The following is a 16,897-nucleotide window of genomic DNA, read 5'->3' as shown; positions in this document are numbered from 1 at the left end:
AAAGAGAAGATTTGTCAAACAGATAAGAAAGCCTTTCCATTTTTTTTCCTATGGATAGATGAACAAGACAGTCTAGAATAAAACCCCAACCCACTCATCTGAATGTGTTTTTGTTAGACTGTGACGTCTAACTTGATTTAATATGGAATGGTTATAAAAATATTATTAAAAAAATTATATAATCATGTTTCCATGACAGACATGTGTAGTTTTATGATCATATATTGGAACATAATTCTATAGTTCAGGAATGGTTCAGAGGAGTATTGCATAATGTGCTTCAGAATACAGATATCGAAGGGTGGATTTGCTTAAAAGTATTTATTAATAAATTCAAAACTTTCCTTTTTAAGGGAGCAAGTATATCGGAAATTAAAAAACAGTACCGTGCACTATCACTGAAATACCATCCAGATAAAGGAGGAGATGAAGTTATGTTCATGAGGATTGCCAAGGCCTATGCAGCGTAAGTTTCTTTTTTGCCTATAAAAGATGGGAACTTGATATTATGGGGTGCAAAACCTTTAACGTAGTAGGAGGGATGACCTAAGCCGCCAGAAAAAATGTGTTTAGGTATGTAATGAAAGTCAATGTAATGAAAATGAAAGTCTCAGTTCAGTGCATCTTTGTTCTGTACAAGTTAGAAAAGTATTTGATTGTATAGCAACTGTCAGAATACTGTAAGGTGTTAGATTTTTGTATTAAACTTCCCTGTTGGCTTTCCAGTATGACACATAGTAAGTCTTAACGATGACAAACAGCAAAACGGGTATCACATTTAACTGACCCTGTCACAGTAGTTCTGAAGAATTGATTAGAAAATAAATACTGTTCATTTCACCTGGTGAGAAAGCCAAAGAGTAAGAGGCAGTATTTTACTTTACCTCTGTTCCCATCTAGCGACAAAGATGTTTCATTCTGGTTCTGATTCAATTTTCTCTCAGCTCTCCCACGTCCCTTTTCCTTTGTGCTTGCCTTGCCATCTCAATTTTTCACTCAGTGACTGTTTCATATTACCTGTGAAGTTCTTAAAAGCTGAATCCTTTTTTCCTCTGGAGACGGGGCCTCACCTCTACTTAAACTTTTATATTTTAAGTTGAGAGGTGATATCTAATATTAGAATTTGGTATAAAGGAAATAAATTTTTATTGAATTTTTCCATATTCAAGATGTGCGTTTGGGTTTTGTAATGCTGTTCATACATAGAATGTTAATACAACTTTATGTTCTTTTCTACTGTAAATGATCATCTGTCAGAGTCCAGTAGTTCTGAAGATATTATTTTAGATATTGCATGTGTGGAGCATGTAATGTTCTATATCAAATTTGCTTATCTGAAGACAGTTGATATTACACACTATTTCTGATTTAGCAGAGCAATACATTTGTATTGTGTTTTTATTATATCTTGTAAGTTAGACTTACCAAAATACAGGAATTTCAATACACAATCCAATCACAATACCAATGTGATTCCCTTTGCTGGTGTCTCTAATACACTCATGGTCACAATGCTGGGTGTCCCCAGGCACTGGGAAGGCTTGCGTGGGTTGAAGCCAGCTCGAGCCCATTGTTCTTTTCAAAATTTTTTTGCTTGTTGTCTTGGTTTTATACTCTGTGTTGGGCTGAGCCAGGTATGCATTCCCCTCGTGCTGGTCTTGGAAACTCAAGTAGGTATTCACACTTTTTTAATGCAAGGAGAAATGTTTATACCACCAGTATATCGTCTGCTCAACTGTCGATAGGTGATTGTGTAAAACAAAAGCCACTCTCTGGTCCCCTTTGTGTTGAGACAGGGTCAGCTTCTTCACAGCAGCTGTAGTGAGTCACTGTGGTCAGTGTGAGCTTTGTGACACATCATTTTTGCCTGGACCCTCTGAGCCTCCTTCCATTGTAAGGGTTTGTTCATCAGTCACATCAACAGAGAATCTAGCAAGTTGGAGATTTCTGCTTTTAAGTCAGTTATCAGTGTGGCTGACTTTACAGACCATTTCAGAGTCCTGTCTGGGGTGAGATGAAGAGAATCAATACCATGCTCACTTGAGCAGTTTTGAAGTTGTGCTTTATGCTGAAGCGTAAAGCTCACAGCATCTCTGTGAAGGTCTCTACAATAAGATGCTCTGGTATTGCTTTCTGAACTGAAACGTTTCACTTCTGTGCCTTGCAAACTTCCACTCACGTGCTTGGTGATACATTCTGATACTTTGAAGGCTAGCACAAGGACTGTGTGGAGGCATATCTTGAAGTAAATAACTGTGAAGTTCTTTAGTCATGCTGTTGTGAAAAAATATAGAAGCTACCCATTCAACAAGTCTACTTGTTAAGAAATGTGAGACTCAGAAATGATCAGGAGGTGCCTGGTTCTTTATTTCCTAGAGCAGTATTTTTCCTTCTAGTAACAGGGATTCTGTTTGAGGTGGTAGACTTGCCAGGAAACTGTCACTACAGAGCAGGCAGAGAAACTGTAAGATTTAGGAGGTGGTGTCTTAATTTATTTCTCTTTTCTAAAATATGAAACTAGGGAGTTCCAGGAAAAAAAAGACACACATACCATCAAAGGCTAAAAGACTAGAATAAGGGAATTAAAAACCCATATAGGCAACTTTTGCTCTATCAATTCATCTTGCATCTTCACCTTCCTTCCAAAAAAGGGATAGTGTTTTCAACCTTTGTCTCTCAAAAATTTGCTATACCGTAACCTGGCATTGAAAAGTGCTCTTTGCTGATGGATACACAGTCACTCTCATGAAAGGCAGATATGATTCTTCCATGGTGCACGTTCTGTGTCTGATTCCTTTTGCTGTCAGAGTGCTAAAGGATTCACCTGTATGTCATGAAGCAATACAGCATTGTTTAATATCAGATTTCATACAAACAGTAACAGAAGCTGTTTGTCTTGCCAAACCATCTCTGAACAATAGTATAAAGGCCACATTTTAAAGTTCCTGTATGTTAATGATTTAGAGAAATTTCTTTACTTTTGTATTAACTTAATATCTTTTCTTGAAATTAGCTTAACTGATGAAGAATCACGAAAAAATTGGGAAGAATTTGGTAATCCAGATGGACCACAAGGTAACAATTATGAATGACAGAAGTCCTGTAATTTATATTGAGCTGTGTAATATGTGATCATTTGAGAAGTACTCAGATCTTAATATATGTAGAATAACTTTTTCCTACGATTTGAAGCAATGCATCCAATCAATTCTTTGCTTATGAAACTGACTTGGGGTGCTGGTGAGAGGGAAGGGCAGAAAAGAGTTTGCTTTCCCATTTCTCAAACTTCTCATTAGGGAAAAGGGAAGGGTATTTTGTTTTAGTTAGCTTTAGTATGTATCTGTGGAGACCTGTGAATATTAAAAGGAGGAATAGTAAAAAAAAATAGAATAGTACTTCTCTAAAGCTTGTAAATTTTAAACATTTCATAGTATTTATAGAATCACAGAATGTCTGGGCTGGAAGGGACCTCCAAAGGTCATCTAGTCCAAGCCCTCTGCCATAAGCAGGGACCTGTCCAATTAGATCAAGCTATCATCAGATAGCTTTATTTTCTTTATGATCAGATTCTATAAATTGAAATACTAACAATTAGCGACAATGCAGAAAACACAATTTGAAGGGATGTATATTGAGGATATGTATGTATTTCAATAAATACTGTATATGCATCTGCCTTCCATTTGCTGGAAGCAGTACTGTTTGAGTATAGCTTTGTGCCACCTTTGTCTTGAGTCCTGGTGATTATCCCTGTGCTGGTAGATTGTTCCTGGACAGGTAGCTACATGAAAATAGTCCTGATAATGGTGTGTTAAAGTTTTACAGTAGATGATCCAAACCAAAACAATTTAAGACTGAAAGTTAATAGATTCCCCCCCCCCCCCTTTGCAGTTGCATGAGTCACTTGTAAAAATGTCTTTTTGATCATTAAGTGGACTATTTATTGTGTATTTCTAGCTGCTTCTGATATTCGTTACATGCAGAAAGGAAACCTGCCATGTGTTAGGACAGGCCTTCATAGATCTCTGCTTGTTGATGCCCTGAAATTTGCAGCACTAAATTATACTATGTATCTACATAGAATGAATTAAGGCCAGCTTTGTAGTAATAAATGGAACTTGTAACTTAATTGTGAAGTTACAGGATGCTGTGAGTAAACTCCATACTGGAAATTCTTCTTAATTACATCCATGCAACATGGGAAATTAATTCTAAAAGAGAAAAAAAGAAATCAGACCCTGATCCAGTGTTTCAAAGAAACAGCCTTCTCTCTCCCTTCAAAAAAACCAACTGTGTCAACTAAATTAGTCTGACAAGGGCATTTCTGATGGACTGAGGTGGTGGTTCAGTTTCTTTAACCACTGTGTTTTATAGCATAGCAAATTGCTTTCAGCTCCTAACTTCTCTTGTTTTTTTAGCCAAGCAAGTAGGACTGTCTCCCTCTGAAGAACACAAATAAGATCTTTCCTCAGAAAAACTGTCAGAATATCAGCAAAATGGCACTGTAGATTTTAGTCTGTTATGTGCACAATTAGTTTTCCTAGGACTTTTCTTGGTGCTAACCTGTTTTTTGCATCCCAGCCTACTAACTTAGTGTTGCCAAGGTATAGGATTTCAAATTAAGCAGCATTGTCAGTGTCCTTGAACAGACCTGAAGCTGTGACTTCAAAAGAAAACTCGGCCAAAACCAGAATTTAGCGTCATGAAGATCCTTGTGCAGCTGGCTCAGAGTTCACTTTCAACAGACTTAAGGGACTCTGGGTTCCTGAAGGGTGAAATGAAACTATTCTTAGGTAGGGCAGCAGTTTGTACTGTGAGTGTGAAGCTTCTTGTTCTGAAAGCCTAACTCATAATACGGTGGTATCAGAGTTCTCTACTTTGCTTCTGTGTCTCTTGTTTCACCTGAAGGGTGGCAAAAAGTCTGAAATTTTCTCTCTGCCATCCTCTATTCTGTAACCTTGTTCCACATTGAAGTGTGAGGAGGTTTATAATTTGGTGGGATTAATCTTCTCTTCATCTATACATCTGTAGTGTAAAAACCTGTACCCAAGCTATGTACTCTAGTCTTTTAGTTCTGTGTAGTCAAAGAATGGTGATAGTCCCTTACAGAAGTATATTCTGGGATGAGATGAAGCATATCTAATGTTGAATGTGTCTGACCAAATTAGAGGAGCTACATTCCACCCTCTGTGCCCAGCACAAAGGAACAGCAAGCAGTGTTCTCCTCTGTCCAATGAAGCAGCATGGAGTTTAGAGGCAGGCAGGCAAGATCTTCTTGTCTTTGGCATGACTTGCTTCTTGACTAAAAGTAGAAATACTGGATGTGCAAAATCATTTAGAGTATTTAAAAACAGGTGACCTAGAGAGTAAAAAGAGATGCTTTTAATCACGTAAGGTAGTTTCAGGAGACTATTTCCCCTTGGTATTTGCTACCGCTTCAGCTCAGCAAGCATGAGTGGGAGCAAGGAGACTTTCAGACCAGAAGAGAGAACGAGCTTTGTACTGAACTACTTCTGTTCCTGGAGCAGTTTGAAGGTGCAGTCCTAGGCGTCAAAAATATTGCAGGAAACTGAAATTGACACCACCAGTAAAAGTTACATCATACTTTTAGTAGGTGCTTCTAAAAATCCATAGCCATTAACAGATAGGGAAGTGTCTCCAGACTCTTCTCCAGAGCAGGGTGTTTCCTGTAACTTAATGAACTCCTAATCTTGAAGTGTGATGAGATTGGTCAGATATTTACTTTGTGTCTCAACAAATAATAGTTTCCACCTTAACTACATAGAAATCGCTTTAGGCTTATGCATAACAGCTGGTTGTCTGACTCGATTGCTGTCACAATCTGTTGGAAACTTTATCAGGATAGTATCTAAATACATAGAGGATCCTAGCCTGGCCTTATTTAAGGCAGTACTACTCATTGATACCTGCTGGTACTGAGGAAATATGGTTTAGGTATTTTTGGGGAGGTTTTGTTTGTTTTTAAGCAGGCCCTAGAAATCTGTATAGTTGAGTGAGTTTTTTCCGCTTGGTTTCCTAGAACTTTTAGTGCGGGGATAGGTGTGTTTGCAAAGTTTAGTTTATTACTGCTAAAGTGTCTGAAGACAAGCTGGTTTATGCTACTCTGCGTTCAGGTCTGTGTACTGTAGATCTTGCTGTTAGAAAATCATGTACTCTATTTTCCACGCCCAAACTCCTTTTGAATTGAAAAGCGGTCCTCTCTCTTTCTTACCAATCATACAGAAATTTAAACTGGCAGAGGGGTTTGTTTGTACGATTTACAGCTTGAAACACTTTCCTAAAGTCACAAAGTAATACTTTTTTTCCATAGAATTAATTTGTTCTAACAGTTTTCTTGCAGTTCATGTATTTACTGAACTATATATATTTAAACTGCTAAAAACTCAGTGAGGCAAAGCTCATAAATATTTCCATCTATGAAATATTTTTTGAAAAATATATTAAATATATTAATAAATCTTGCATATTTAGTTCATTGCAATATGTAGAGCTAAAATATTTGGTTTAGGTGTGGCACTTGAATCTTATTTATTGCATAACTCAGTGTATTTCTAGTTTGATTTTGCTGAATTTGTTATAATTTTGCTTATTGAAATGATAAGCATGAGAATTTTTTGGTGGGTTGGTGTGGTTTGGTTTTTTTTTTTTTTTTTTTTTATTTGTTAAACTTCATGTGACTGTAAAACAGTTTCTTTATATTTTCTAGCTAATTTCTTTTCTTTCATCCTACAGCAACAAGCTTTGGTATAGCTTTGCCAGCATGGATTGTGGATCAGAAAAATTCAATTTTGGTGAGTCAACTCTACTTAGCTCAGGATTTTAAGGTGAAATTTAATGCGTTCATCTTAAAAGCTTTGTGCTTAATACACTGCACATTTTAGTCAAAACATGTTGTTATTAAGATCTTGGTCCAAATGCATGTTTGAAGCAAATTTCAGGAGGAAAAGTGTTGGAGTAGCTTAAAATCTAACCTTTGAGAGTAAAACATTAGTGTACATGGAAGGATCTCATTTCAATGATAATGAGGTTGTACTGTTTACAGCCCCTGCAAGGGAACACTTACAGAACTGTCTGCTGGATTTCTGTAGTCCCATTTGGTTTGCTAGTGATGCTGTAATCATACAGTGTCTTAATGTTCTTTCTGTTGTGTTTGTTGCTGCAAGGTATTTGGCTTACCTGCTTGATTTCTTTTCATGTGGTAATCATCTCTGTGCATTGCATCACAGTTTAGCTGCCAACTCTTCAATTATAAAAGACACCCACTGGAGGCAATGTGTGGATGATTTAAAAGATTACTTACACTAAACTGATACTCCTTATTTAAACTCTGCTCAACTGATTATATTACTTGTAAGTTGTTCTTCAGAAATGACAAGTATTATGCAGTAAGCTTATATTAATTTGTAATAGGCTTGTGGTAATACTACTTAACTGTATTTTAGAATAAAGATTAAACAAGAGTGGTATTCAGTATCTAATGCAGTGTTTCATTATTTTTCTCTAGGTTTTGCTTGTATATGGACTAGCATTTATGGTTATTCTTCCGGTTGTTGTGGTAAGTATAATCCATTTAATATTCTGCCCTCTGTAACCAAACTGTAAACAAAGCTTAGATGTAAGTAGAGTTGCTCATTCTTGCCTTTCATGGAGAGAGTGAGCAAGTGAGTGTTTTTTTTTTATGTGGATGTTTTCTTTTATTAGTGAAAAAGTGTTGCTGTTGTAGAGTTTCAAAAAAAATGCAGTGCCGTAATAGAGAGTGCTGTAGAGAAAATAATGGGTATCATAAGAGTTAGATTATTTGTCTTGTAGCTTCTGTCATTCATCACATGAAAATTAATATGATGCAATGAACTTCAGACTATATTCAGTGGTCTGACTGTAGAGCCAAGACTGAGGTGTCCGTAGCTGGTAGTAGAAGAATGATTACGCATGTGGAACAGGTTGTATTTGGTTTATTCTGGCTGCCTTTTTTTTCATCACTTCAATTTTTATTGATTTTCTGTACACTATGAGATGTCTGTCCTTAAGATTTCTTTGTGTGCAGAATCATTGCTAGGTGAATGGTATTTCAGGGCTTGGGTTTGCCCTGTGGTATTGCTTTTGAACAGTGTCGCTTGTTTAGTGGCTGTGCATTTGGGATATGGTGCAGAGAGACTCAAAAAATTGGCACCCGGAAACCACCTTGTTCTTGGGAAGATGATTTTAATTTGAGAAGGTGTCCTGGGGTCTTCACAACTGCTTGCATCTCTGGTTGCAGAGGCTCAGAGAGGCATTATCCCTTCTCTCTGAGAGTCTTTCTGTATAATTGAAGATTTAGTGTAGAGAATTAGATGTGGCGATTTCAACAAGTTGTTGAATAAGAAGTCTAAAATCCAGAGTACCATGTCTACATATTTTTCCTGTCTTTCCTTTTAGGTTTGAGTTGGTGTCTGTTGATGCCTCTTTTGTATATGTGTATTTTTAGTGACTTATACCAGGTTTATCGTAGCTCAAGTGAAAGTAAACATCCTTTCTGTTGTTATGAAAAAATGTCCTGAGCAGAGTGGGGGGGGGGGAAAAAATAAAATCTGACTGTTCCTGCCCCTATACCAGATGTGGACTTTGGCATTCAAACTTGTCACTGTAAATTTCTTTTATAGTCAGTGAAGAGGAATAGTGATTTTTATGGAGCAAGTTATTTTATCATTTCATTCTAAAGTCGACACAGAAGATGATTCATGACTTTAATGGGTCTGTTTCTCTTTTATGAATCAATAAAGAAGCTGAAGTTAACTACATTGTAGTCAACCTATATCTGAAATACGAATCTAAAATAAAGTAAGACTAGTTCCACCCTTTGAATCCAGATCAACAAGAAAAGGAAAATACCGACATGTAGTTCTTCCTAAACTTCCATTGACCTAAAGTTCTTTACATGAGGCAAAAGAGATGCCCTGTATCTGCAGGAGCAGTCAGGGCAGCCTCCTTCATGTAGATTTGTACTGGCTATAGTTGTATTTTTCATCCAGTACCTGGGCTTGGACAAAAAATTGATAGCTAAGGAATTATAATTAAATTTTTCTGCAGAAAAACTTAAATCTATTAATACAAGAATCAAGTCTTAATTTATTTGGAAAAAAATAAAAGGTTGTAGGGAGCCAGTCCTAGAGCATTTTCCAATAATTGAGTAAATTGCAGAGTTCTTGCTGTAGTAGGGGAATTTACTTTATTGCCTATTAAATTAATAGTAGTAAGCATCACTTATTACTTTACTGCTTGTTACTTTTCACTTGTGATAAACTAAAATAGATTGGGGAGTATCTTGGATACTTTTTCTTATATTAGCAAGTTTTACTTGCAAGGAGGAGTTTAATGAACAGACTGCAGTTTATAACCCAGCACACCATTTTTCTTAAAATATATTCTAGAGCACAATCACTGTGCAGCAACTTCTATAATTTGAAGTCAGAGGTATGATGCCAATGGGACAGTTATTGGAGTGTTTCTGGAGGTTTGGAAAACTTTGTCAACCTCAAGGCATATGGATTAATTCCAAAAATTTGCAGTATACTGGGTTGTCTCCAGGTTCCCCTTCTGATTAAATAACTTAATCTTGCAAATTTTCTTGTACTGAAAGAAATCTCTTGTTCTTGGTCTGCCTAAACTGAATTTGATTTGAATGCTGTGTTGCGCAGTGAGGAGTTAGCATGTGTATAGAAAGGGGTATATCTATTATATTCACTAAAACAATACCAAAAATAAAGCAGTGTACATGTGTATGTGCATGTTGTTGAGGCGAATCCCCTAGGCTAGAGATAATCTAAATACTTTAGGATCAGATTAAGAGCACACCAATATATTCAAAGTTTGTGTCAGCAAATATTTTTTGTTTCCCTTTCTGAAACTGAGTTGACTTTAACGTAGGTAGAATCAGTTGGGCTGAGTTACCTGGCTGTGAACAGACAGGAGGTGATCCAGCATAGCTGTTTTGCTGCTTCAGCATAGCTGACATTGCTTTGTTCTTCTTAAATGTCTCAGGGTTCCTGGTGGTACCGATCGATACGATACAGCGGAGATCAGATCCTCATTCGGACAACTCAGATATATACATATTTTGTCTATAAAACACGGAACATGGACATGAAACGTGAGTAAAAGGCATCTTGAAATGCTGATGTGTTCTTCTGGAGATGTCGATTTGTTGATATTAAAATGCTTCTGCTTTATAAGCTGCTGTTAGGTTAAAATTTTTCTGGTTCTTTTATAGTGTTTTTAAAAACTTCATTTTGTTGCAAGTGAAGAGTACTTTGTAAGAAGACAAGTATTTGGGAGAGGGAGTTATATAGATCTCTATTTATGTCCATCTAGCTATATATTAAGAAAGAAAAAGAAATAAAAAAAGGATATTTTGTGTTGGAAAAACATGCTGACCTGCCTGTAGTCCTGAGTTACTGTGGCTAGTAGGAACCCAGCCTCTACCTGTGCATTTTCTTTTGTTAGTGTAACAAATAAGCTTTGGGAATTTTCTAGAGGCTGTCATAAAATTTTTATATCACCAAAAAATGAAATAGCATTTCTGGTTCTCTATTCTTACCTGTTACGTTAGAGCTAAATTTATGTTCAAAAATTTTACTCCCTATCAATTTCATGTTCCTTTGTTTCTTGTTCATAGTTTTTTGATGTACTTATTTTTCTTTTTTGCTCACTTTTAAAGGAATTAAACATTTTTCTGGGGAAATCTGTAGATGCATTATGGTGGTGCAGAATTGGACCCTTCAGCCTGTTGGCTGGTATGGGCCTGAGGAATTAGGATGGTACTAGTTAGTTCTAGATTGGATTGTACTAGTTGGTGTGCTGAGAGCAGTTGAAAAGCAGAATGAAAAAAGGCCACCCAACCCTCAAGAAAGGCTTCATAAACATAAGCTCTTAGTACTTTGAATTTCACTAGTGTTCAGCTTTAGATTGGCGGGAAGATTGCTGGAAGCATCTACTCTTGGTATATCCATTTCCTACTGAACAGAAGTGCTTTGCAGGTAACACAAGATGTCTAGGAGATAAGAGTATGGAAATACATTCACTTTCTAGTTGCAGCACAAATGGCTTTGTCTGTGGGATTAATTGAGAGCTGTTTAGGCTCTCCACCTCGATGTGCTCTTAAGCATTTTCCCCATCTCCAAACATCTAGGTGAAAAAGGAGGAATGGGGAGAGTAGGTGAGACTTTTTTAGAAGTTTAGGGAGATCACTGCAAACCTGTTCTCTTCTTCAGGCTTGTTGTCAAAGGTAAATTATTTCATGTTGAGCCTTGATCAAAGCTGTGGCTTTGAGGCTTGCCTTGTCTTTCCTACAGATTAGTTAAAAAGTTAACCCTAAGTTTAAGTGGCCTTATTTAAGGACTTAATGCTTTTACATAGTCCTGGGGTTGGAGGCAGGTCAGGTTTTTCCACTGAGGTCTGTTGTGGTGTCTGAATGAAAAATGAGGTGTAGCTGAAATGGCTTAGACAAACCACACTGGGATCAGGTAAGGCTTTTTCTTGGTTGTGAATTCCACAGTGGTGAGGTACCAGTGCCAAAACTCAAGGTTTACTCATGACTATCCATGCGTTAGATTTTTTTTTTTTTTAGGTTTCAGAAGTATAAAACTTCTTCTTGATGATCCACAATTGTACATTGTGACTAATAGGAAAGTATTTATAATTCTCGGAAACTTTTAAGTTTTGCTCAGGAAGTAAATAGATAATAGAGAACAGAAATTAAATTTATGGTTATGGAACTTGACTAATTTTAGGAGGTGGAATTTACTGAGCATTACAAGCAGGCAGAAGTAGCTTTGACTTGCTCAGAAGAGAGCTTGCTCAAAATTTAAGAATGAGGCTTGAGTAACTTGCTGAAAAGTTACTCTCAATGAAGCAAATGATGGGGTGAGCTTTCTCTTATTGTCTGTTACTGAGGAGTCTGATATGTTCATGAGAAGAAAGCTCGTAATGGGGCTAAAGTGCCCATTGTGTACATCTTTAATCTTAATTACATGTTTTAATTAAATGTTTTGAGGTAGTATGGATTTTCCTATTCACATTAGGAAAAGAGCAGTCTGTCATCTTCATGGCATTTGTTTGCAGGGGTATATAATGAACTGCTTTTCTAATAAATGAAAATGTTGGGGTTTTGTGAATTTTTAGTGTTGACAGAACAGAAAATTGAAATTTTATCCTTCCAGCCCACCCTCTCCAGTGTACACATCGTGATGCAGCCACAGGCACATGAGCTGCTGAGAGGACTGGTTCTGTGAGCATACAGAAGTAGCCAAACTACTGTGCAATGATGTCTGCCAGTCCTAAAGCAGCCTAACTATGTTTTTGTGAAGATGTTTAGAGTCAAATGCTAGACTTGATGCCATGGAAAATGGAGCCTTGAGCAATCTGTTTTGTTTCATGCCAGGCATTGGTTCTTGCATCCTTTGCCCTGTGGCAGTAGTAACTGATCCACTAAATAGACAACGTGGATATTCATGCTCGGGAGAAGAATGGGAATAAGTTTTATGACTGAGGGTTTGGAAGAATCACTTAGTGGCATAGGATGTTGCTGACTTTTTTTTCTGTTTGCCTCCACTTTTGCAGGGCTTATCATGGTGTTAGCAGGGGCATCTGAATTTGATCCTCAGTACAATAAAGATGCTACGAGCAGACCAGCAGACAACATTCAGATACCACAGGTTAGTTATAACAAGAGATGTTTTAAAAATAAAGATCCCTTGAAGGGAAGGGGGAGATGGCACTTTTGGGTGACCAGCTGACAGAATCAAAGTTCTGAAGAAATTTTTTTGAGATGTAACTGTATCTCTTCAGAAATATCAATTAGAAGCTACATATGATTTTTTTAAATTAAAGATAACATTAATTGGTGATAATGCTTAGCTTAAATAGAATCACTTTAGTACATAGACTTCTAGGTTGGATTTTTGGGGATGGATGAACTAAATAGGGAATTAGAGCATCAGTCCTTATGCATTTTGAGTATTGATATAAGAAGGCGATTGCTGTTAGATAAAATTCTTTTAAATTATTAGCACAGATCTGGTTAATTGTTAATACTGAAATAAAATTATCTGATGTCTGACCCTTCAGATATTATAAAGATTTCTCCATGAATGTCAGTTCCCCTCCAGTTGCCTTTTATTTTCATTTCTGCTCAGGCTTCCTAACAGAAATGCCCTAATGCATACTGTGGCAAATGATTATTGCTAGCAGAGTTTTAGGAAGTGTTAGTTATCAGAAACTAACACTTTGTTTTTAAGAAGTTTAAAGCACAGTGTACAAAATGCTCCAATGAAAATGTTTTGAGTTTGCAAAATGAGGAGGCATAGTCTCACAGATTTAATTTTTGCATGCACACAATTGAGTTTTGAAGCTGTAAACATACTTTCATATCCTAAATATATGACTGAGGTACTTCTTTACTTAATTGTTTCATTTATAATTCTTTACCACCTGTGGACTTCTAAGAGGAGGACGTGGAATTGTTTGGGTGAGGTTTTACAGCAGGCATTGTGCTTGGGAGCACAGGACTGGGAAAGATCACCTTGAACATCGGTTCTTCTCCTGTGCTGTTGAAGGCATTGGCATTGTGCAAGCCCTTTACAATTAATCATTCTTTATTTAAAAGTCAAGCCTCCTTTGACCATATCCTACTGAGAAGCTGGTCCAGAACTTGCTGTTCTGGTGGTTAGGAGTCTTGTTTGTGAGCAATTTACATCAGGGTTTTTTTTGTTATAGTTATTGAGTCTAAATGTTTCTTGCTATATGTATCCTTAAAGCATGTATAGACAGAAGCAATAACCCACTTATTCTCTTTTTGTCTTCATTTTGCTAAAATAGAAAATCCTCTTGTTTTTTAATTCTCTTTCCCAAAAGGATCTTCATTTCTTTCATCCTGCTATGTGCTGAATAGGGTATTGTCCCCAGTTGATGATTTCGAAGTTTCACATTATTTTAAATTTTGTCTGCTCAGAATTGTCCATAGTATTCCATTTTAAGTCTTAGCCTGAGTCAGTAGCACATCTATTCCTGTATTTCTGCAGGGAATAATTTTCAGCATACTGTTTTCCACAGCTGTTTCTTATGGTGGTTTAGTACAGATAGTGTGATTGCTGCTCTCTGGATTTCTCTTGTCTTGTACAGCCATTTTCTAGCTAACAAGCTCCTATCTTTGAGCTGCAGTTCTTGTTAGTATGCAAGTGCATGACCTTGCATTTTATACTATTGGATTTCATTCCATTTCTAAAGCTGTGGTCATCGGTGTCATCTGTGTTCTCCATTTCTTCCGATGACAGTGCAAGTCCCCAAAGCATCAATGCAGAAGGGTATTGCTAAGTCTTTGTTAGTGTATTATGCTTTTTGGGCCATGATCATTGTTCCCATTTTTATTTAACTGTTTATGATAAACCCAGTATCGATATTTTTAATACAAGTTCTCTTATCAAAGTTTTAGTCATCTTGGTCTGGTGTTATACTAGGATGTGCTCATAAGAAACTGCTTGTTAGAAGATGTTTTTTCAAATATAGGGCAAAATTGGTCGAAGTCCAGTGTAGCCTAGCTGTTGATATCCTAACATCACTTTGTGGCTGGAGATTTTGGAACCTCAGTCTCTCCTTAGGTGACTTGACTTTAAAGTGAAGCTTCTGGGCCATGTGTCGATCCTTATAAACTATGAGCTTCTGTTACTCAGCTTTGCAGCTTCTCCTTCCAGGTTCTTCAACAAATTCAGGTGAGAGAGACTTGCTTGAACTGTGCATCTTGGTCTACTCAGGATCAAGATACGACATCCTGAATAAAGAATACTACATCTGTTTCAAGCTGGTGCTTTTTATAAACAAATTAAATTAGTTGCTCTTCAGCCTACCAGGGAGTTAAGGCTTATAGCCCTCCTTACTCTGATACTTGAGACTGTTTCTGAGGAAGCTGACTAGGTCTTAGATGGGTGAAAGGTCTCAAGACAATGCTGTTGCTAGCACATACTGAGATTAATATAAATCCCTTAGTAATATTGTTGAATTTAGTAAACTTTGGCAATAAACTAAAATTTTAAGAATATACATCTGTGAATACAAATTTACGCAATGCTATTCAAGGCAAGTTTCTTGTATGCAAATCTTTACTTCCCCCTCCACTCACACACTGAAAAAAGGCATTTAAAGATACTTTTTGGAGCTATGTTATGAATAAAAATGGCTAATGCTCATCTCTACAGAACTTTTCCAGGAAAAAGTTAAAGGCTTGCTTTTGTGAATGTAAGTTTTTTTTTCCCTGTAAACTGTTCTCCTCCTGTTGTTTCTCTTTAGCACCAAAACAGTTGTTTGTGTTTAACTGTTTTAGCTAATCAGAGAAATTGGTGGCATAAATTTAAAGAAGAATGAGCCTCCACTCACCTGCCCTTACAGCCTAAAAGCCAGAGTTCTGCTGTTAACTCATCTTGCCAGGATGAAAGTTCCTGAGGTCCTTGAGGAAGGTAATGGCTTGTCCCCTAATAGGATAAACATAATATTGTTCTCTGTAACATTTCCATTCATGGTTATTTGTGGAGTTTTTTTTCCTCACCATTATGTAAAGCGCGGGTGACAAGATTAGAACTGAAAAATATCAGTTACATATGAGCTTCAGTTTTGTTTTGTATTTTTTCATACTTGTGAATATAAAAACTGAAATGTTCATGAACATATAAAGATTCAACCATGAAAATCATGGTTTCATAGGCTGATCATCACACTTGACATATTCTAGTGTCAAGAAAAACCAAGTTAGTTCCAAGTTAGTGAAAGAAAAATCAAGCAAACAAGATGCTTTGGTTCACATTTTTGAATTTCTTTCTAAAGAAAAATGATGAGTTTTAAATAGCTATTTCTCTTCCTTGCCACGTACTTACTGATTGTATGTAAAACTTCAGAGATCTGTATTCAAAAGTAGCAAGTACTTCACAAGTAATATGTTTCCCAAAATGGGTGTTTCACTTAAAATTAAAAATCCTTTTAAAAAATCTGATTACCTGAAGAATTAATGTGATTTTAATAAGACTGCTAAATTGCCATCCTATTACTTTTTTAGATGGATCTAATAAGACTTCTTCATTTGATCTTCCACATTCATGTTGTGTGGAAGCTGCATGTCTGGTATATGAAATTTGTGTTCCCTCTTGGCACTTGCTCTTTCCTGTTTTGTTAGGGAATGTTACGGATGGATGTGTCATTGAGAATAAAGTGATATTTTCAATAATATAAGAGTGAATAGAAATGAAGACTGCACCATTAAGTATCCATTTCATGTGAACTGTCCCCTTTTTTCCTAATGAAGTGCAGCATAATTGCAGCCAGTTATGTCTTGCAGATCAGCAGTTTATCCTGAAAAAGAGTCCTGCACTACTTCAAGAAATGATTAATGTGATCTGCCAACTAATAATAATGGCTCGAAGCCGGGAAGGTAAGAAAAGGAACTGTATAATTAAAACCTAGTAAATATGATTCTTCATTTCAATATTTCATAAAGTCTGTGGACCTTGTGGAAAACTTAACCTGCGATATTCAGAAAAGCTTAAATGCACTTTTGCTCTTTTCACTGTACTGAGAGCTCTCCGTTTTTAATATTGAAACACCGCTGCTACCACCAAGCCCTACTCTGAAATGTTGAGTATCTCTTCTTGTAATTTTTGCTATTAAAAGTTTCTCCTTAAGTGAAATGGAAAACTTTTTCTTAAAGGTCTGGTTCATTTTTTGGTAGCAAAGCACTTATAATAAGACATCCTGAACCTTATGTTCATCAGTCCTTTAATTTGCACTTTTACAGTTTTTCCTCTTCTGTTATGAGTGTCACTTGTGTTTTGGCTCATTTCTTTGCCATCACTTCCTTGTG

General features: G+C 36.6%; 1 protein-coding gene across 1 annotated transcript in view; it reads left to right on the top strand.

Moving 5' to 3' along the window:
* Positions 1-16,897, top strand: part of SEC63 (SEC63 homolog (S. cerevisiae)) — a gene marked incomplete at its 5' end in the record, with an annotated part of 41,389 nt that overhangs the window by 4,394 nt on the left and 20,098 nt on the right. Inside the window, 8 exons of the mRNA XM_008944242.1 lie at positions 354-466; positions 3,014-3,075; positions 6,754-6,812; positions 7,526-7,576; positions 10,039-10,147; positions 12,616-12,710; positions 15,371-15,503; positions 16,376-16,468. Of these exons, the coding sequence (XP_008942490.1) occupies positions 354-466; positions 3,014-3,075; positions 6,754-6,812; positions 7,526-7,576; positions 10,039-10,147; positions 12,616-12,710; positions 15,371-15,503; positions 16,376-16,468 (715 nt within the window). The remainder of the gene's footprint in view (positions 1-353; positions 467-3,013; positions 3,076-6,753; positions 6,813-7,525; positions 7,577-10,038; positions 10,148-12,615; positions 12,711-15,370; positions 15,504-16,375; positions 16,469-16,897) is intronic.

The sequence above is a fragment of the Merops nubicus genome, unplaced genomic scaffold (genome assembly GCF_000691845.1).
Source record: "Merops nubicus isolate BGI_N331 unplaced genomic scaffold, ASM69184v1 scaffold6737, whole genome shotgun sequence".
NCBI classification, from domain to species: domain Eukaryota; kingdom Metazoa; phylum Chordata; class Aves; order Coraciiformes; family Meropidae; genus Merops; species Merops nubicus.
Note: the sequence above shows the minus strand (reverse complement) of the source record. Positions and strands in the feature narration are given on the sequence as shown.